Source organism: Macrotis lagotis, chromosome X, assembly GCF_037893015.1.
Source record: "Macrotis lagotis isolate mMagLag1 chromosome X, bilby.v1.9.chrom.fasta, whole genome shotgun sequence".
In the NCBI taxonomy this organism is placed as follows: domain Eukaryota; kingdom Metazoa; phylum Chordata; class Mammalia; order Peramelemorphia; family Peramelidae; genus Macrotis; species Macrotis lagotis.
Window position 1 is genome coordinate 246,214,244 of NC_133666.1, and position 21,905 is coordinate 246,236,148.

Genomic DNA, 21,905 nt, shown 5'->3' on the forward strand with positions numbered 1-21,905 from the left:
CCTTAGACTCTTGCTAGTTTTGTGTGACCTTGGGCAAATCTAACTAACAAGCCACTAAGAAGGTTTCTCATGCACTGAAAGACAGGACTATATATCATATGTGTTTAGCATAGTTTGGGAAAAACCATGCCAGAAAGATCCTGTTGCCAAGAGCTTTCCATATAGCAAACTCTAATAACAGTTCTAGTATTGGGCAGTCCAAAGTAGAGGAGGCATGTCCAAGACAAGAACAAAAGATCAACCTTTCATATGAAATTTTCTCCATTTTTCCTTCTTTATCTTGTTTATTATTTTTTTGCATGTTGTATCTTCCAATTGAGAGAAAGTATCAAAGAAATTCTTCCTAGATCTTTCTGGAAGAAAAAAGACCTGAAAATCAGAAGCTATCTTTGATATCCTTAGTATCGATATTATGGTTAGTTAATGTCATTATGGTAAATCTATTTCATTATGGAGTTCTATTTGTATAAAAAAAAGTTTAAGGCACATTTATCATTATAAATCTATGGAGACTGAGACTAAGATCTCCATCTGAACCCAAGGCCAAATTTTCATTCAAACCAAATTCCAGGTACATCACTGCTGTCCAGTGTTATAGCTATACTTTTCAAAAGTTTCGAAATTATACAATTAAAGTTTCAAAAGGGAAAATGTTATTAGATCATAGAATATATAAGTTGATCAACATCAAGCTTCTTTTTAAATTTTTTTTTTAATTTGAGGCAATGGGGTTAAGTGACTTGCCCAAGGTCACACAGCTAGGCCGTTATTAAGTGTCTGAGGTTGAATTTGAACTCAGGTCTTCCTGATTCTAGGGCCAGTGCTCTATCCATTGCACCACCTAGCTGCTTGTCCCCCCCCCCCCCCAATCAAACTTCTTAAGAGAAATTGTAGAAGCAGCTAGATGGCATAGCTTACAGCATGCTGCTAGATTTGGAGTTAAAAGGATCATAGTTCAAAGACATGCACTAGCTGTATGACAATGGGAAGTTCAACTTAAACTCCATCTGGCTAATAAATGGAAAAAAAATGCACATCACAGGGTTAATGTTAAGATTTAAGAAAGATTTTATTTAAAACTCTTTGCAAACATTTAAGTTATCTATAAGAAAATTGTTGCTATTAAAACAGTACTAAACTGTTGTGGTAATTAGTGTTGTGGTAATGACTGCTTTCATTTGTAAATAGTTAAATATATGCACAAGGTGTTACTTTCAACTAAAACATTTTGCAAATTCCACCATGGATTAATAGGATGACCAAATGATTTGAATCCCACTTCTGTCAATGACTAGATTAAGTACATTTCAATTTTCTGTATATCATTTATCAACTTTAGTTCCCTCTAAGAAAAATAGCTTGACTCCAGGATCTCTCTACCTCATAGTGATATAAGATTTAATGAGATACAAAAGAATATGCTTTTGAGCTCTTCTGAGGAAAGAGACTGTAGGATCACATTTACTATTATCTATATTGTCATATATTATTCATAAATATTATACAGAAAATTCTGATAGTGAGGACTGTGGGACAGAAAGAGTTCTCGAGAGGATATTTAACCCGTCACTTCCAGTCAGAGCTATACCTTAAACACAGTTGCAAATAACTATAATAATCTACTGTTTGATATACCCAAAGGCTAGCTTCAGGGATAAGAACTCACTATTTGACAAAACTTATGGGAAAACTGAAAATAATATGGCAGAAACTAGTCATAGACCAACATCTCACACTCTATACTAAGACAATATTGAAATGGATATTTAGACATGAAAAAATCATTTACTTCTCAGATCTATGAAGAACAGAAGAATTTATAACCAAAAAAGAGATAAAGATCATTATAAAATGCAAAATGGATAATTTTAATTACATTAAACTGACAACAACAAAATTAATGCAACCAATATTAGAAGGAAAGTAGAAAGCTGAGAAACAATTTTTTATATCGTCTTGTTAAAGGTCTCATTTCTTTTCTTTTTTTTTTTTTTTAGTTTTTGCAAGGCAATGGGGTTAGGTGGCTTGCCCAAGGCCACATAGCTAGATAATTATTAAGTGTGTGAGGTCATATTTGAACTCAAGTACTCCTGACTCCAGGGCCAGTGCTCTATCCACTGAGACACCTAGTTGCCCCCATAAAGGCCTCATTTCTAAAACATATAGAGAACTGAATCAAATTTATAAGAATACAAGTCATTTCCCTATTGATAAATGATCAAAGGACAGTTTTCAAGGTGAAGAAATTATCAATAGTCATGATGAAAAATACTCTCAATCACTATTAATTAGAGAAATGAAAATAAAAACAACTCTGAGGTGTCACTTCACATCTAACAGATTGGCTAATATGACAGAAAAGGAAAATGATCACTATTAGTGAGAATGTGAGAAAACTTGGACATTAATGCATTGTTGATGGAGTTGTGAACTGATCCACTATCCTGGAGAACAATTTGGAACTATTCCCAAAGGACTATAAAACTATATACTTTTTAATCCAGCAATACTATACTAGGTCTGTATTCCAAAGAGATTCTAAAAAAAGAGAAAAAGACTCATATGCACAAAAATATTCAAAACAGTTCTTTTTGGTGTGGCAAAGAATTAGATATTGAGGGGATGCCTATCAATTTGGGAATAATCGAACCAATTGTGGTATATGAATGCATATGAACGGAATACTATTGTGCTTTAGGAAATGATGAGCAGGAAGATTTCTGAAAAAATCTGGAAAGACTTACATGAACTGCTCCTAAGTGAAGTGAGCAGAACCAGGAGAACATTGTATACAATAATAGCAACATTGGATTTAGCTCTTCTCAGCAGGACAATGATCAAAGACCATTCTAAAAGACTGTGAAGGAAAACACCATCCACATACAGAGAAAGGTAGAGGACTGGAGCAGAGTGTAAATCCTCAATCCAGGCCATACCTTAGCTGGTACTTGCTTTTATGGGAATCATGCTCAAAGATTGCTCCGTTACAGTTTTACATGAACTCTGAAGATTAATGCAATGCCAGATAAGGACCCTGAGAACAGAGGAAGTATCCAAAGTACAAGGATATGACTACAAGATTTGGGAAGAAAATATGCCTGAAAATATTATACATAGTGATGCAGGTGCAGAGACCAGTACTGAGACAGAACAAATCCTGTATACAGGACATGGGAAAATAGTGCACAGTGTTCTGCACAGAGATCAAAGGGTACAATTCTCACAAGCTTGCATTTTTGCTTACATATCCTTTGCAGTTTTTAATTTTAAATAATCTTACTCTTTGGACAATAAATGGATTGATCTCTTGCATTGCCCGCTTGCCTATGTCTTTTTTCTATTGAGCTTCTCACCAAAGCAGTGGGGACGCTGGATGTTCCCCACAGAGAAAGAATATGGAGTCTGAATGCAGATCAAAAACATACTATTTTGATTTTTTTAATTGTTTTTTTTTCTTTCTTGAAGTTTTCCTTTTTTTGTTCTATTGTGGAAAAATATGTAACATGATTGTACATGTATGACCTATATCAGATTATTTGCCATCTTGGGGTGTGAGGAGAGAAGAGTGGGAAAGAGAAATTATTTCAAAAATGAATGTTGGGGGTGGCTAGGTGGCGCAGTGGATAAAGCACCGGCCCTGGAGTCAGGAGTACCTGGGTTCAAATCCTGGCTCAGACACTTAATAATTACCTAACTGTGTGGCCTTGGGCAAGCCACTTAACCCCATTTGCCTTGCAAAAAATCCTAAAAAAAAAATGAATGTTGAAAACTATCCTCATATATATATAATGGGAAAATAAATTCTGTAGAGGAGTATCTCATTGTAGCACCTTTTCCCAACTGCCAGAGGCGCAGTGGATAGAGCACTGGTATTAGAGTCAGGAGGTCAGGAGTATGAATACTGCCTCAGACACCTAATATTTACTAGCATGTGACCTTGAGCAATTCATTTAACCCTAATTTTCTGAAATCCAGGACCATTTCTAGTCATCCTGATTCATATCTGACCATTGGATCTAGATGACTCTAGAGGAGATAGTGAAGCTGGTGACTTAGCACAGCATCTCCTCACTCAAATCCAATTTATACATTTGTCTTGGCATCACCTCCCTTACATCATGGTCTTCATTGAGGATGAAGGACAAACATCATCATCAACTTTTCCCAACAAGCATGCTTCTTTTAGCTTTTTTGTCTTTGTGCTATCTTCTATAAGAGAAATTTTTTAAAGCTTCATAAAAAGACTAACTCAAATCTTTGCTGGGTTTCATTTCCTACTGGGTCAGGTCCAGTATACTACAATGACCCAAGACTTTCACTTTGCATAGCGTCTTTATTTCCTACCTTAGTTTTCATGCCCATCTCTTGTCTCTTGGCAGGATTGGAGGAGCTGTACCAACTGTCTTTTCCTATTTTGCTGAAGTACTTGCCCGAGAGAAACGAGGAGAACACCTAAGCTGGCTCTGCATGTTCTGGATGATTGGGGGCATCTATGCCTCAGCCATGGCTTGGGCCATTATCCCTCACTATGGTAAGAAGTTTACTTTTCACTGGATTATATAAAGTCATGAATTTTTTCAATCTATTCCTCACTACTACTTGAGAACAAGAGCATGTGCAAATTTCTTTATCTAATCTACTTCAGTTCTTTAGTTCATTTCCACAGATGTGGACAATTTAAGAACTTATCAACAGTGATATTAAATACATTTTATTCTTCTTTAAAAATATCTTTACCTCAACTCCATGGGGCCCACAGAAGTAGAATGAAAAGGCACAAAGATAATTCAAAACAATTGCTATGGCAGTACCACTTGCTCTGGTAAGGCAATCATGTTCTTCAAAGATAAATAAGGTTTGCATGTGCACATGTGCATGCACACACACACACACACACACACACACACATTCATCCCCTCTGTGCTACATCTGCCTTCAATCTGGGGTCTAGTGAATGGTTAAAACTTCAGGACTCACCTAAAGATCTGGAAGGAAACTAGAATCTGTATACAAATTCACATACATAAAAAATAATCCACTCACAGATAATCAAGAATTGACTGGTTCTTTCTATGTTTTTCAATCTGATTATTCTCTTCTTCCCTCAGTTTCCTTCCTTGGTTCTTTATGTCAAAAATAATGAGGAATTGTCCTCCATTCATTTCCAAGTACATAGTATTCCTTATTAATGGTTAGACATGTAAAAAAATTGTTATATTCAGGTAAAACTGACAGCAATCCTATAACAGCTCTCAGGAGACAAATAAAGGAAACTCATTTTGAATATGATTGAGCAACTAAGCAGATAAAACTGAACTATTATTTGCAAAAACAATAAAAAAAATCAAAGAAAAAATTAAACTGTGAGGTCACATGGAAACACATTTGATTTTTCCAAATTTTCCCAAATTTCCAAAAAAACTCCCAAATCTAATCCTAATAAAAAGTCAGTTTAAATTCTAAAATCACAATATTAGCTTTCTTTTATCTAGTACTTTTTCACTGGCAGAACAATTTTCTCACAATAAAGAAGTAAGTAGAGTGAAATATCATTTTTCCAGATAAGAAAGTCAAGACTCAGAGAAGGTAAACTAGTCACCATTCTCACACAGCTTATGAACATCAAAAATAGGACTCTTAAGTAAGATCCTCTAACTCTAAATGAAGTATTCTTTCTACCTTAAATAAACTGTGCTCTTTGTTATAGAATATAATTCTGTATTAGAATTCCCTTTGTAAAATTTGATTTCATGACCACATATATCATGACACATTTCAAATTGTTGTATTTTAAGTTATTAATTTTATATTTCTATATTCTATTTATAATTCTAGTAAAGGACAATGGATATCAAAAAAAGAAACAACCAAAGTCTAAAAAGACTGTCTTTCTGGTCAGGGTAGATACAAAGAAAAGAAATTTTCCAATTTTTAAATGAGTTTGGAGTACAAAGCAAAAATATTGGTGTTTTTTTTCCCTTGGGGTACATTAGCAACTTTGGGTCAAAATGCTGGAGATAATTCCAAATAGAAGATAAAATGTTTTCACTACTATTTTGCTTTGTTGTTGTTGTTATTAGCATCAGGCAAAATTAAAGATTTGTCAGTTTGATTGTGACCCTGGAACCTTGCTCTTAATTCCCATTCCAAATCACTTCTCTGAAGTGAGTAAACAAAAATCACACCTTACCCAGCCATATTGAGCAAGAGGACTATGTTTATCCTTTCCACACTGTGACTTTCCCCATTGTGATCTCAATATATCATAAATCAGCATAAGCAATTAAAAGGGAATTTTTGGGAAGTTTTGTGCAAGCCATAGTTAATGCATGGAAGAAGCAGACTACACAAAATAAGTTTAGAAACTCAGAATTGCATATATATATATATATATATATATATATATATATATACATATATATAAATAATATTGTATAACATTAATATATTCTATCTTTTAATACCATAATAATTCAGATTTCTTCTCTGGTATGAAAGAAGGACCAAAAAATTTTATACAGATTTTCCAGATCATAGAGCACCATCCTCCTAACCCCCATGATGTGCAAGGGTTAAGTGTACATTTCTTTTTTGTTGTTGTTCTGAACCATATTTTTCCACGACTCCCTTATTCTGTTTTTATGTTAAAGTCACTGAGTGTCAAAGTAGATATTGACCTAAGATGGATAATTCTGTCAAAGTCTTCACAGAATTTTTCCTCTTCATTTTCTGAAACATATTGGCATATAAGCTGCAATTATCTTCCTGGTGATCTCTTTTGATTATACTCTTTGTGACTATTACAAGGTGAACTGATTGACTGCACCAATAAATTATTTTTCTTGTAACTTTGGGGTGTATGATTAACTCAACTCCTTTCTATAGTTCTTTGAACAGCACTTCCAAATTGTTTTTTCCACTTAGTTTCAGTTTCCTTATGTTCTGATTTCATTTATAGAGAAAAAGGTAAGATGGATGTGAACTGGTTTCTCCAGTAGTGTGGCAATTGTGACAAAAGCAAATTCTAGGTGTAAAACTTAGGTACAAAGTAGAAGTTTACTTAAGATATAGCTGTCATTTCATCATAGTTTTCCCCTAGACTATTAGGCTGTTGATTTCGTTCCCTGGTCCTTGGTAGAATAAGGACCTTTCTGAACGGAACCAGCTGCAACCTGGAGATTTAGGCTGAAAGTGATCTCTCTTTAATTCCCTTAACATCTGAAGTTTATTGCTTTGTTCTTTTGGTTCTAAGACTCTAAATCTCTTCAATTTGTTTGATTAAGTATATGAACTAGATGAAGCTGAACAAGTTGAAACTCTGATCCTGCCAGATTGATTTTATATTGAAACAAGATCCCTTATTTCTTTTATTTTTCTGTTTCTTGGTTCAACTTTTCATTTACTTTATTGGGGTGGGGGTGGGGAAGGACTCAATGCATACTTACCAAATGAGTCATTCTTTTCCAAATTCTTAGAGTTGGTAGGACCCTTGAATTTATGTAATCCAACCTTCTCCCTTTTTAGATGAGGAAACTGAGATCCAGAAGTGAAGAATTACCTACATTCATGGTTACATTAATACTGCTAAAACTAGGACTAGAACTCATGTCTCCTAACTACCAAGTCAAAGCACTTACCCCTATATCACACTGTTTATATATCTCTTTTAGAGAGCAATAGGAATACAAATTTTTTAATCCACATTCATTTGACCAGGAGAGTCATACTATTCATCAAAAATTTTGCATGAAAAATGACTAATACACTAATAAACTAATTTCTTATGTGATCTTTTTCTGTTCTACTTTGTCTTTGGATATTTCTCCCTTTCTTTCTTCCTCCCTTCTCCTTTTCTGTGACCCACTGTCGGTCTTTTTCTGTCCATATCTTAATGACTCTGTCTTTCTGAGTGTGTCTCTCTTTTATTAAGTTCATATTTTTAAAAAAGGAAACTTTTTAAAAAAAAAAAGAAATCTTTTTAATCAAACACCTGGAATATAACAACCCACTTTCAGTTGTCCTTCTTCTACTACTTAACTGGGACTGGGCAAGTTACTCCGCCTTTCAATAATTTGTCAGTTCTGTAACTGTGACACTATGTGCCTTTCCTAGCCAACATGGTTATTATTGGTATTACAAGAGACCATAGATTTGAAAGGTTTTTTTAAATATCTACCACAGAGTACATAAGGCATTGCTATTGCTTCTGGTGCTATAGTTAGGTTAACAATCTTTCCAAATTTAAAAGTGGTTCTGGAATAGTAAATGTGTGGAAAACCCAGGCTCTCCTTATGTCTCTGCGGCAATTCCCACTCTAAATTATCTCTAGTCAGTGTCCTAAGAAATCCCTCTCAAGGTAGCCTTTCTATATCTGTGGAGAGTGCTGGAAGGAGGAGTAAATAGGAAAGCTCAGGAGTCCTGTTGAGTTTTATAAATTTTATAACTTTAGTCTCCATTTGAGATCCAGTAATACAACCAGGGTTCTTTATGCCATAGATAGAAATATATTCTAGCCCATGGGGCTTAGAATCCTACTCAAATGTTACTTTTGGAATATTTCAGACACATTTCAAGTCTCTCACTTTCTCAGCTATCTTTCATCTACCTTAAAATAAATGATTGCTTAGTTAAAAGTTTGTTCAGTTTCAATTTCAGAGCTGCAAAAGATTTTTTTTCTTGAAATGTTTCAATGTCAATGTCAAGTGTACAGCAGTTCTTGAAAAATAACCCTCCCCCCAAAAAGATCCCTACAGCACCTCTAATAACAATACTTTGGGGGACTTTATTCAAGTACACAAATAATTATACCATAGGAAATAGATAAATAAGTGAAAACAGGCTAAACAAAATAGTATGAGAAATTTGAAGAAGTTATTTTGCATGTGGGGTAGAAAGTCAGGAAAGCTTTCATAAAGAAGGACTCATTCAACTCCTACTTTAATGGGAAGGATTTCAATGTAGAAAGTGGAAACAAGAATGCAGTTATCCCAATTATGGGCAACAGTATGAGTCAATGGGAGAGAAAGGGATGGGAAAGGACAGGACAACAGAAGAAAGGGAATGATCTTCTTTGATTGGATCATAAAATAGTTAAATTAGATGAGATAATGGTGGATAGTGTAAATTCTTGAAAGTCTTGAATTCTTGGGGCAGCTAGGTGACACAGTGAATAGAGCACCGACCCTGGAGTCAGGAGTACCTGAGTTCAAATCCGACCTCAGACATTTAATAATTGCCTAGCTGTGTGGCCTTGGTCATGCCACTTAACTCCATTGCCTTGCAAAAAAACCCTAAAAAAAGAAAATCTTGAATTCTAGACTCAGGAATTTATACTTTATTATAAACAAATGAATAAAGGAATGAAATGATTGTAAAAAGGTGTTCAGAATTCTCAAGCAGCAGAGTAAAAGATGGGTAGAAAGGGACAGCCTAGATATATGAAGGCCAGATGCCTGACCTGGAGGCAACAAGAGTCATCTTCCTGAGTTCCAATCTGCCTCAGACACTTACTAGCTGTGTCATTCTGGGAAAGTCACTTAACATTATCTTGGTTTCCTCATCTATAAAATGATCTGGAAAAGAAAATGGTGACCACTTCAGTATCTCTGCTAGAAAACCCTAAATGGTATCATGAAGAACAGACAAGACTGAAAAATGACTGCTACAATAGAAAAAATGAGTCTCAATAAAAGTCATTTTGACAGGAGTGGAAGGAGCAAGGACTGAATGTAAGGGATATTATAAAGGTAGAAACAATAGAACTTAAATCAGTCATGTGGAATGAGAGAGAGAGAGGGAAGCATTAAAGATGCCTCCAATCCAAAGATGACTGACAAATATAGATTTGGGGAGGAAGTGAGAGTTTAGCAGGGAAATTATAAGCTCAGTTATAAACTTGCTGACTTTACAGGGACCAAAAAAATATTCTAGTAGTAGTGATACCTACAAAGTAGTTGGAAATAGAGATGAAAGTTCGAGAAGAGGATAGAAACATGGACTGTTTGAGAATAATCTAGAGGTGATAATTGGAGCTGTGTGAATGAATAATACTGATGAAAGCAGAGAGGAAAAGAGAGAAGATATGAGGAGATGAGAAAAAGAGAGGAGAGGAAATGAGAAGAGAGAAGAGGTCTCTAAATTGCAGCTCTAAATTCTATGAACCTTAGGGAGGAGAACCTTAGGAAACAACATTTAAAGGGTGAAGAGAGTACAAAGAACCCATTAAAGAGGAGTAGTTGAAAAGACAGTGCTATGGAAGCCAACTATTAAGGTGAGAATAGTCCATGGTGTCAGATGACAGATAGTTGCAGGAGGATAAAGATAACAAAAATCCATAGAACTAAATGATAAAGAGATTTTTATCATGACCTTGGAGTAAACTGCTAAGGGTAGAAACCAAATTGCAAAAAATATCAGAATAAATTGATAAATGGGAGGAAAGACAGTGAGTACATACACACACACACACACACACACACACACACACACACACACACACACACATATATATATGTTACCCTTTCTAAGAGATTGGAAATAAAGAGATGAGGGAGAGGAAAGAAGTGAGAGAGACAGAGAGAAACAGGCAAAGCAACAGAGACACACAGAAAAACAGAGAGAATAGCTTGAATAGGTTGGAACTAAAGTTAGAATAAGAGAAACCTGAGCATGTTTTTAGATTTGAAGCATATGAAGGAAAGAACAGCTTATATATCCAGAGTTTGAAGGGAACTTGGAGGTTATCTAGTCTAATCCCTTCATTTTACAGATGAGAAACTGAGACCCAGCACTGGTTAAGTGACTTGTCTGAGGTCACACAGGTCCTAAGTGTCAGAATTTGAACCCTAGTGCTCAGATTCAAGTGCCAGTACCTTGTACCTTGACCAGCAATGATTTTTGGAGCAAAGCTATGGGGAAGAACCAAAAGAATGAGATCAAGGATATATAGATAGAAGATTTAGTTTTAATAGTGTGATGAACCACTCCTTCCTTTTATAGAGTTCCTGGAATTTATATCTGCAAGTGACCTTAAAGATTATCAGATTCAAACTCTTCATTTTATAGACGAGGCAAAAGGGACCAAGAAGGATTAAATGACTTATCTAAAGTCACACAGACAATAAGGAGGATAATCAGGATTCTAACCAGCACAATCGGGAATATAACCTAGATCCTCTAAATGCTTTTTACACTGTAGGATAGAAACTCTGAGACTAGAAACAAAAAGGGGGAAGACAAAAGAAATCTGAAGGAATAAACATTGGATTAGAAGCAGCTAGATGACTCAGTGGATAGAGCACTGGGTCTGGAGTCAGGGAGACCTGAGTTCAAATTCAATCTCAGACACTAGTTATGTAAATTTGAGCAAATCACTTAACCATGTTTTTCTCTGTTTCTTCCTCTGTAAAATGAGCTGGAGAAGGAAATGGCAAATCATTCTAATATTTTGCCTAGGAGTCAGCTAGGTGACTCAGTGGATGGAGCACTGGGTCTGGAGACAGGAAGACCTAAGTTCAAATCCAACCTTAGACACTTGCTGTTTGAGCCTGGGCAAATCATTTAACCTCTGTTTGCCTTAATCCACTGGAGAAGGAAATGACAAACTACTCTAGTATCTTTGTCAAGAAAACCCAATGGGCAATATGGTCCACAGGATCCTAAGAGTCAGATGTGACTGGACAACAACAAACATCAGATGGTCTCAATATTCATTGATGTAGGTGATATCATATTCTAAGAGTGAAAGAGTCTAGTTAAGGATAGGTAGCATAAGTTTATAATAAATGTGATTTGGAGCATTTTCCCCAGAAGCATTTGACCATTCCAGATTAAGGATATTTTAGTAATAGGCAAATTATCATGTGTTAACTGATAGTAGACTTCTACCAGATTGACAGTGAGCATGGCAAAGTAGATCATTCCCTTCCAGGACCTGTTCCTGACTTTCTGAACATCAAAGCCATGCCTCTTGTCTTGTTTTGGACTGAAATTTCTCTCAGGGCATGGGGTCTCCTGGCTCTGGAACAGCCTGCAGCTACTCACCCTGGAATAGCCTTCCAAAAGGTCTGCTTCCCTCCTGAAGCTTCAGTTTTATGGAGGAGTTCATACTGTTATGCCTTGATTTCCTCCCTGATCCTTACATTTTCTACCCACCTTGGAATAGCCCACTGGGAGTCCATCCAGAAGTCTCTTATAATAATTCAAGGGTGAGAGAATGGAGATCTGAACCAAGATACGTGCATTGTCAGAAGAGGGAAGAGATTTTTACAAAGGTATAAATGACAAGGCTCAAAAACTGATTGGAAATGGGAGAATTGAAGTAAAATAAGTAAGGAATTAAGAATGACATCTAGATTGGGAAACTCAGTGACTAGGGGATAGTGCCATCCTTGAAAGTAATAGGAAAGTTAAGAAGAGGGGAGAGTTTGGGGAAAATGTTAATAAGCTTAGTTGTAGACATGTTGACTTTAAGATACTTATCACAATACCTGGAGGTTGCAAACTGCCACAGAAGTAAAGTTATCAACACTTTAAAATGGTTATCATCATCTGTCTCTCCTCAGATCCCTTTGTAGGCTCAAAAGGAGGGGAGAGAGACTCCAGCATCATCCCACCCCCTGACCTTATTCTTACCTTCCAATTTTAATTCCAAACTTCTGTTTTCTTATTGCTACTGCCTCCCACTCACTGCCTCAAAGGTTAGTTTTCTTGCCCTATAGTAAGAAAGAAGTCATGGCTCTCTCTTCTCTGCCCTAATGGCAACCAAGTTTCAGTTCTCTCATTGTTTAAGAAAGGTGAGAAGCTCTATAATAATGCAGTGGAGCAATCGTAGCACACGAGGGCTGGCGCCTTTAAAAGTAATGTTTTTGTTATCAACTTTTTTCCAGGAATTAATCACTGTAAAGCATTTACTAATCACCTGTGGTATACCAGTCACTGGCTTGGGAGTGGGTGGGATGGTAACACAGGTTTGAGGAGAGACGAATACTAACTGCAAGTTAGTTCTGTTTCAGGTAAGCTGGAAAAATTCTTAGTGATAAGAGAGTTTCAGGGTATAGTTATGATTGATAATCCTAAAGTTTCCCTGTGTACATCAGAGGTAGACCTAGATCCTACCCAGAATGTAATTTTAGGAAATTGATTGTTGAACCATGAAAAAGTTACATTATTTTAAAAATGGATAACAGAGTGCCTTGGAATCAGCATGTAATTAAAGTTTTGGCATTAGACCTGAGCTAGGAACAAGAAACTTGGACAAAAAAAAAGGACTAGGAAACATTGATTCTAATGCAGAATAGAATAGAATTGTATTTCTTCCAAGACCATCCCAGTTCCAGTTCCCTTTGGTATTGCTGCTGTTGTTCATTTGGAGAATCGCCGCTCCATTAAACCCACTGTCATCATTTTTACTCTAAAAGGTTCTTGCACCACAGATGAGGTGTCCTCTTCCACTCCTCTGCCAGACTGTTAGTGTGCATGGTTACATAAGCAGGGCTTTCAATTAGCTACGTAGGAAGGTTCTCCTTGTAGTTTGTCCCAGGACAGAGAGCCTTCAGCTCCTAAATCACAGGGCTCACTATGCTGCAGGCAGCTCGGGCTGCTGCATTGCCTTAGGTCTCCCTTTACTGCATCTCCACCCAGGGCCAAGATGAGGAAGTAAACAGGGACAGAGTCAACATCTATGGAAAATGAGAATAAATGACTTTGCTTTTTTAGAAATTTTCTTGCATTAGAAGGATGGGAACATGGAAAAATAAAGAAAGAGAATAAGTGTAAATACATAGTCATGTACTGGGAAAGGACTGAAGAAGCAAATGTTTGTGAGCAGGATGTTTATATGATAACATGGAAAGATGTCCAAGCATATCTTAGTACATGACACAGGCTTAAAATAAAGCCGATACAACATATTTGTCCTTCTTTCCTTCCAGTGCCATAGACACCCCAGGTCCAGGTTGTGGACCATGACAGGCCATGACAGCTAGCTTAGCTATGTCCCTTTGAGAGTAAAAACCTGATAGGGGCTACAACCCTATAGCACCAGAGCTGCAAAATATTGTTCTGCTGATGTCAGGGGAAACAACACCACAAGCTCAACTACTATTAGTAGGGCCAGAGAACACAGAAGGAATATCACCAAAGTGTGTGTGTGTGTGTGCAAAAGTGCACAGCTAGGATCAATTCTGATCATATAAAAATTACTTAGGGCAGAAACTAAACTGGTGAACTGTGAATTGCCCAAGGTGGGGGAGTCTAACATGCTTCAATATCCAATTTCCAGGGCAGCTAGGTAGCACAATGGATAGAGCACCAGCCCTAGAGTCAGGAGTACCTGAGTTCAAATCCAGCCTCAGACACTTAATAATTACCTGGCTGTATGGCCTTGGGCAAGTCACTTAACCCCAGAAACCTAAAAAAATAAAAATAAATAAATAAATATCCAGTTCCCAAGAAAACCACAATAGAGGGAAGGGAATCAGAAAGTAAGTGTTAGGGAAAACAAGGGGGCAAAAAAGAAATTATTCAAATTAAAAGAAAATAAAGCCAGTGCTTAAAGAACCAAATGTCTTCTGTACAAGGAACTCATTTGCTAACAAGGATTTTGTTTATTGATACTATCTTTAGTCTTTTAATCATCTTCTTTCCCACATTTATCCCCATTTCTTCTATCCCCAGAGAGTCCTTCATTCTAATAAAGAAGGGAAACTAGTCAACATACCTAGCACATTTGCCATCCATAGATTCACCATTTCTAAACACATAGGGATAGTGCATTTTTTCATCCCTTCTTCAGGAACAGCTTGATTATTAAAGTTGTAATGTATTCATTTTTTGTTCTTTCAATTTATATTGTTGTAGGCATTGCATATTTTTGTTTTCCTGGTTCTGCTTATTTTACTTATTTATTCATCTGATTTTCCTTGATTCATTATTTCTTATGTTGTAATAATATTTTACTGTATTCATGTACCACAATTTGTGTAGTCATTCTCTAAACAATGAGTATCTACCATGTTACTGATTCTTTACTGGATTTGTATATTTATATCCATTCTTTAAATATGTATATATCCTTAGCCTAGGTTTTTTTTAAAAGAAATGTTTATGGTACAAAATTATGATGAATAAAATAATTATAATGGCTGACTATTTACAGGCCAAACTATTTGATTGATTTTTATTCTAATTTCACTTCTAAGCCAAATGATCTTTGTATCATTCAATTATTTCAGTCAAGTCCAACTCTTTGAGATCCCATTTGGGGTTTTCTTAGCAAAGATACAAAAGTTTTTGACATTCCCCTTCCAGCTCATTTTATAGATGAGAAACTGAGGCAAACAGGGCTAAGTTACTTGCCCAGAGTCACAGTTAGCAAGAGCCTAAGGCTAGATTTGAATTTGAGAAGAAGTCTTCTTGTCTCTATGTCCTACATTCTATGCAATGTGCCACCTAGCACCCTGATCTTTGTATTAGGCAAGATAAAACAAAAATGCTTAATGAGAAACTGAAATTAAAGATAGATGTGATGACAAAAAAATTAAATGCATACAATGCACTTAGGTTTGAACAAATTATATTCTGAGGCACTAAAATAACTGGCAGATGATGATTAATGTATTACTATCATTGCTCTTTGAAATATCTTGGATAATAGAAGTGGTACCTCAGGACCATCAATCAAGAAACATTTATTAAGTGTTACTATGTGCCAAGCACTATTAAGTGTTAAAACTATAGGAGAAATATCTTGATTCTTTTTTTTAAAAGGGAGAAGAAAGATGAGGGGAGAGGCCATATTATGAAGGAGATGGTCAATGAGCATTTAGAAAGTGAAGAAGGAATCACTAAAATCTAACATAGCTTATCAAGAAGTCATGCCATACTAATCTGTTTTCTTTGTCATAGTTATTACATAGTTGATGGGAATACTATGTATATGGATTCTAAGAACATGAACAAAAGCATTAGAAAATATTTCTCATATTATCATTGTGGACAATATGGGGAGATAGGGGCTAGATGATTATACATTTATGTGAATTCAGACCTAACTGAATGAATGGACCTAGAGAGAAAGATTTGATCAACCTGGAGGGAAGTCTCTAGGGGACTGTTCCTGGGATTAGTCCTTGGCCCTTGATGTTTAAAATAAAATTGAGGATTGTTAAATTTCCAGATGACACAAAGTTTGGAGGGATAAGTGGCATTAGATAATATTCATAATTCAAAAATATCTCAACAGACCAGGATAATAGGCCAAATAAAATGATATGAAATTCAATAAAGATAAATTAAAGTACTATAAGACTTTAAAAAAAATATTGACTTTACAAGGATGAAAGACCCATGATTGGACAATAGTTCCCTATGAAAAAGATTTGAGGAATTAAGTAGACCAAATATGAGGCAATAGAGTGACATGCCAGGCAAAAATTTAATTGTAATATACATTAAGAGAAGTTTATTGTTCAAAATTATGGAGATGATTATCTGCTATACTATGCCCTGGACTTAGCAACTCCAGAATACCATGTTCAGTTCTGGGCACAATATTTTAGAAAAGACATCAATAAGTTGGGTATTGATCATCTAGAGGGGAGGAAGAGGATTGGCAAGAGAACTAAAAACCATACTCTAAGTTATTTGAAAGAGTTATCTAGCTGAGAGGAAAAAGTTCTCCTTAAATAATTGAAGGACTGTTAAGAAGGATTAGACTTTTCAGTCTAAATCATGGGTCATAATTTTAAAAAAAGGAAATTACAAAGAGGTAGATCTAAACTTGACAACAGGAAAAACTACCTAGCAATTAGAACCATTCAGAAGTGTAATGAACTGCCTCAGAAAATAATGGGTTCCCCATCCCCAGAAGTGTTTCAGTGAAGATTGGATAATAATTTTTTAAGAATGTTGAAAGGGTATTCTTGATTTCATACAGGCTGGGCAATTTAGACCCTAAAATTCCTTCCAAGTTAAGTGCCATAAAAGATAACTTTCTCTGTATGTATGATTGGAAAAGGAGATGGACCAGTTAGCTATCACAAGATTGACAGTTCAAATGTTGTTCTGAAAATCCACTAACCAAGAATTCCAACACCAGATATTTTGCTGAGGATTTATACAGAAGAACAAGGACAAAAACAGTACAGGTTAAGAAGGCATAAATAGATTACAATCTCTATTAGGAGAGGAGGTAACTTCATTGATTGGATCATGGATCCATTAAAATATCAAAGCAATGTTAAATGTCCTGAAACCCTGCAGAATACTGAATGTTTAAAGAAAAAATCAATTATTTTTAACATGTTCTGCTTCCTATGGCAGGAAAAAATGGACTAATTATTTTTTAAAACTTCCAAAAAGAAAGTATAAAACCATAGAAGTTATCTTTTTAATTTTTAGTAAAATCAGAAATTTTAATAATTATAACATGACTTCTTACACACTGGTTTATGAAAGTTTTGCTTTTTGTAGGATTCTTGAGGAAAGCCTTTAAGTGGTAACAAGAAAAATATTTTCACGTTAACATATGTTTATTTTCTGACCCTGGAAAATTATGCTGACTATCAGCAGGCAGCAAAAACTGGAATTCCATGAATGAATTCTACTTTCCTACCTCCAAAAAGCATGAAAGTCAAGAAATCTGCTTCCCCTCATAGGCAGTCTTAAGCCAACAACATCTCAGTGAAGAGCCCTCTACATTTATTAAATAATTACTATGGGCAAGTACAAGACCATAAGATACAAAAGAGCAAAGGACATAGTTTCTGACGTCCAGGAGGTAATAGTCTACTGCAATAGAAATGCACTGGATAGCCAGAAAGTCATTGTATGTTCCCCTTCAGAGCAAACCATGGTAGTTAGTAGTTATGAGCAGATGAGTGAATGGAGAGCATTTAGGATGAAGAAAGAAAACATAATCACTTTTCTTACCTCACCAGAGTCTTGCTGTGTCTCTAATCAGCCTTAGTTTTCTATCTTTCATTGGTCTAGGGGAATTTTTTTCTGCCATTTGGATATTTATAACATCATTTGCCTGCTACAGTTAGTCAAACATTTAACTAAGTCACCCTTAAAAAAATATCTAGCTTGGGGCAGCTAGGTGGAGCAATGGATAGAGAGCATCAGCCCTGGAGTCAGGAGGACCTGAATTCAAATGGGGCCTCAGACACTTAATGATTGCCTAGCTATGTGACCTTAGGCAAGTCACTTAACCCCATTACCTTAACTAAATAAAAAAGATTATAAGAAAAGAACAATTATTTCTTTAAAAAATGTCTAACTTTATTGAATTTTGAATCCTGTCCACAGTTGCTGTGGCATTGCCAGGCCATGGGTCTTATACAGTCAGTGAGCCTGACATTCCCACCCTTGGTTTAGGTGATGGGGTATGGCAAACATGGGGAATAAAGTATATAAAGGATAAAGAACTGAGGGAAAGAGAAGTAATCTAAGTTTTCTTAGAAGTATCCCAATGGTAGGTGGCATAGTGGATAAAGCACCAGCCCTGGAGTCAGGAGTACCTGGGTTCGAGTCTGGTCTCAGACACTTAATAATTACCTAGCTGTGTGGGCAAGCCACTTAACCCCGTTTGCCTTACAAAAAAAAAAAACTAAAAAAAAAAGAAGTATCCCAATGGGAAGTAGCTAGGTGGTGCAGGGGATAGAGCACCGACCCTGGAGTCAGGAGTGCCTGAGTTCAAATCCAGCCTCAGATACTTAATAATTACCTAGCTGTGTGGCCTTGGGCAAGCCACTTAACCCCACTGCCTTTCAAAAATAAAAAAAAAAAGCAGAAGTATCCCAATGTCTCCAAAGAAAACACTGTGACCCCTAGAAGGCTGTAACTTTACTCAAAGGTTAAATGATTAGCAAATTTGGAGATGAGAAAATGGGTTATATTCATATAATGCCAGACTCAGCTCATTTCCAATATAACTAGAGTATGCCCTTTAACACTCCCTTACTTCACCTCTTCCCATGGTTAGACATCTATGCCTGTACAATACTTGGCTCAGGGAACAAAGAATATATCCTAAAGCAGAACTGGTCAATGGGGCAGTAGCCACAAAGGTAAATTTCCACCATTACCCTAATTCCTCACATTCTGGCCCCCCAAGTCCTTAATACTTACTATTGCCCCTGGAGCAGTAACTAGTCAGTTAGTTATTCTCTCTCCCTCCTTCCCTTCTGTCTGTCTGTCTGTCTGTCTGTGACACACACACAGACACACACACACACACACACACACACACACACACACACACACAACTTTCTCTCTCTCTCTCTCTCTCTCTCCCACACCCTTTTTTTATTTTTTGATGAGAAAGAATGAGTAGAGGAGACATGTGCAAGGCCTGGTTGTAATAATATTTTTTTCCCCACAAACAAACTCTTCCCTCCTCTGAACTTTCCATTTCTGTGGAGCAACCTTCCAGCCTCTCAGGTTCTCGACTTTTTTTTTTAATCCTTGATTTCTTATACAAGGGAAGCTGCCATCTTAGAAGCTATCAATGTTCTCTTAGTTTTCAAATCCAATGGAATTTTCTCCATTCTTCTCCTTGACCACTCTCATCATCTGTAGGTAGTCATGACACTGTTCTCTCCTGGTTTTCTTCCTACCTATGTGACTATTCCTTAGTCCCCTTTGTGATACTGACTGCACCCTGCACCCAAGGCTTTGGCCTTGATCTTCTTTCTCCTCTCTCACTACTCTTTCTCAGTTGATGATTTCATCAGCTTCTATGGGCTTATCAGATCTATACTTCTAGCCCTAAAATCTCTCTTCTGCACACTAGTTCCATATCATGAAATGCCTATTGGGTTTAGAACAGAATGTCTTATAGGGTAGTCCTACAATCCTATAGTCTGCTTTCCCTCAATATTCCACGTTTAATAATCACAGTAGGCATTACAGTCCCAGAATTCCTATGCCTATTTCTAACAATAGGTGTCTAGTGTCAATAATATAGATCCCAAATTTCCTTTATAAGAAATGCTAAGGAGAAATTTAATACCCAGTATGCTTTCATTTTTCTATATTTATCATTACATTATGTTTATCTGACTTAGGATGAAATCCTTACTTTATGATTATGCCCCAAACTTAGGCAGTCTGCTATGAATCCAATGAACTAAGTTCAAATCTTAACTGTGATGCTATCTGTATGTTCTTGAACAAGTTACTTAAATTCTAATCCTCCATTGCCTTTTCCATTAAATGAGAGGGTGGAATTACAAAACTCTAATGTCTCTTCCATCTCTTGATCTAAGACAGCATTTTCTGTCACATCAACTTATTTTCACTGTTCTCTTTTTATCCTAAGTACAAATTAGACAGAGGAGCAATAATGATAAAATCTTTAAAGGGCTTTGAAGCATGACTATAGTATAGTCATTTCCTCTTATGTCTCAGAAGTAGTTCTCCCACAAGGGGCTCCAGAGTAATTCTCAGTAAAGTGTTCATAGTGATAAATATAGTTACAAGAACTTAGTCATCATCATTCCCCCCCATGTCTGTATACCTTTTAAAGTACATTATCACTCTATTTAGGTAGGATGAGGCTGATATAATATCATCCAGACACTGAAGACATTTATTTTACTTCCCTCACCATATCTAAGAGATTCTGTGGTCTGTAAAATCACAAGAAGTGCTCAACATTTGCTCTCTTCCCCTTTGAGAGCTGTTTAGTAATAACAAATAACGGTTACCTTCTCACTGGAAATGTAAGATAATCACCTAAGAGTTTGGGCCACAGATCTTTCAGTTTGTGTCCAGCAGAGAGAAGTTATTAAAGCAGCTTAGTGACAAGGGGAAAGCTTATACAAATGTTACACAAATCTCACTTTTGACTATAAAGTCTTTGAATATTTTGATAACTTGGTTTTGGTCCTTCCCTCAAACCCTATACCTTATCTTCCCACTCTTGTATTCTTTGTTATGTAACAAGGGACACAGACTTTCTCTGCAGGCCAGAATAAAGGTCTAAAACATGATAGTGAATTCTGGGAATCGTCTGCCTCAGATGACATTTTCTTTGGGAACTGAAAGGGACTGAGATCATCATGAGCTCTGGGCTGGGGATAGACCAGTGATAAAAATAAAGAATATTTTGGATTTGTCTATATTTACAATGCTTAGCACATTGTTAACATCTAACAAATAAATGCCTGTGGAGAGTAGTAGGTCAACTGATTGCAAAAGATGTTGAACATAAAGATCCAGGAATGGAGTAATAATGGTAAAGGAAGACAAACAAGAAAAGGGCACATTTATTTGAATGGGGATAAAGACTAGGGCAGTGATGCAAAAGCAAGAAGACACTGACTACAAACAACTAAAGGGAGCTCCAGTCTCCAAAAGCAGGAGGTAGTTAGATTCCGAAGCAAATGAGAGATCTCTCACCCCCACCGGGAAGAGAAAAGTGAGCATATAAAGGATCTGCCCTGGACCAATCCTAAGAGGAAAGGGAATCCCAAGAGTTAGTGTGCTCATTTGTCTTTTGTTGTCCATTCTAAGGCCCCAAACTTTCCCTGATCAGGATAACTGTTTATAAAAGCCTTCCTTGGATTTGTTTGATTTGACTCTCTCCCACCCCTATTCTTCTAGTTCTGGTTTAATTTGTACATCCTGGATTGGAATGAGAATAGAAGGGATCTGAATTAAACTCTATTATTTCTGTTACCAGGTCCAAATTGAAGTGAACTGCCCCACTTTGGGATTTTGGCAGACTGGACTCAGATACACTTGATACATACATCAGAATTCTCATGATATGTTACCACATGTTTAAAAAGAGCAAAAAACTGTTAAGTCCTTCCCTTACAGATAGCACATAAAATTCATATAGGTAGATTTCATGAAGGCAAACCAACTTTTAGTTGGGTATGTGTTAGCCTGACCTG

At 36.3% G+C, this 21,905-nt stretch overlaps 1 protein-coding gene across 1 annotated transcript in view; it reads left to right on the forward strand.

The window, feature by feature from the left end:
• SV2C (synaptic vesicle glycoprotein 2C) overlaps nt 1-21,905 on the forward strand; it is a 267,192-nt gene that overhangs the window by 148,487 nt on the left and 96,800 nt on the right. Inside the window, exon 4 of the mRNA XM_074199928.1 lies at nt 4,380-4,531. Coding sequence (XP_074056029.1) covers nt 4,380-4,531 — 152 coding nt within the window. The remainder of the gene's footprint in view (nt 1-4,379; nt 4,532-21,905) is intronic.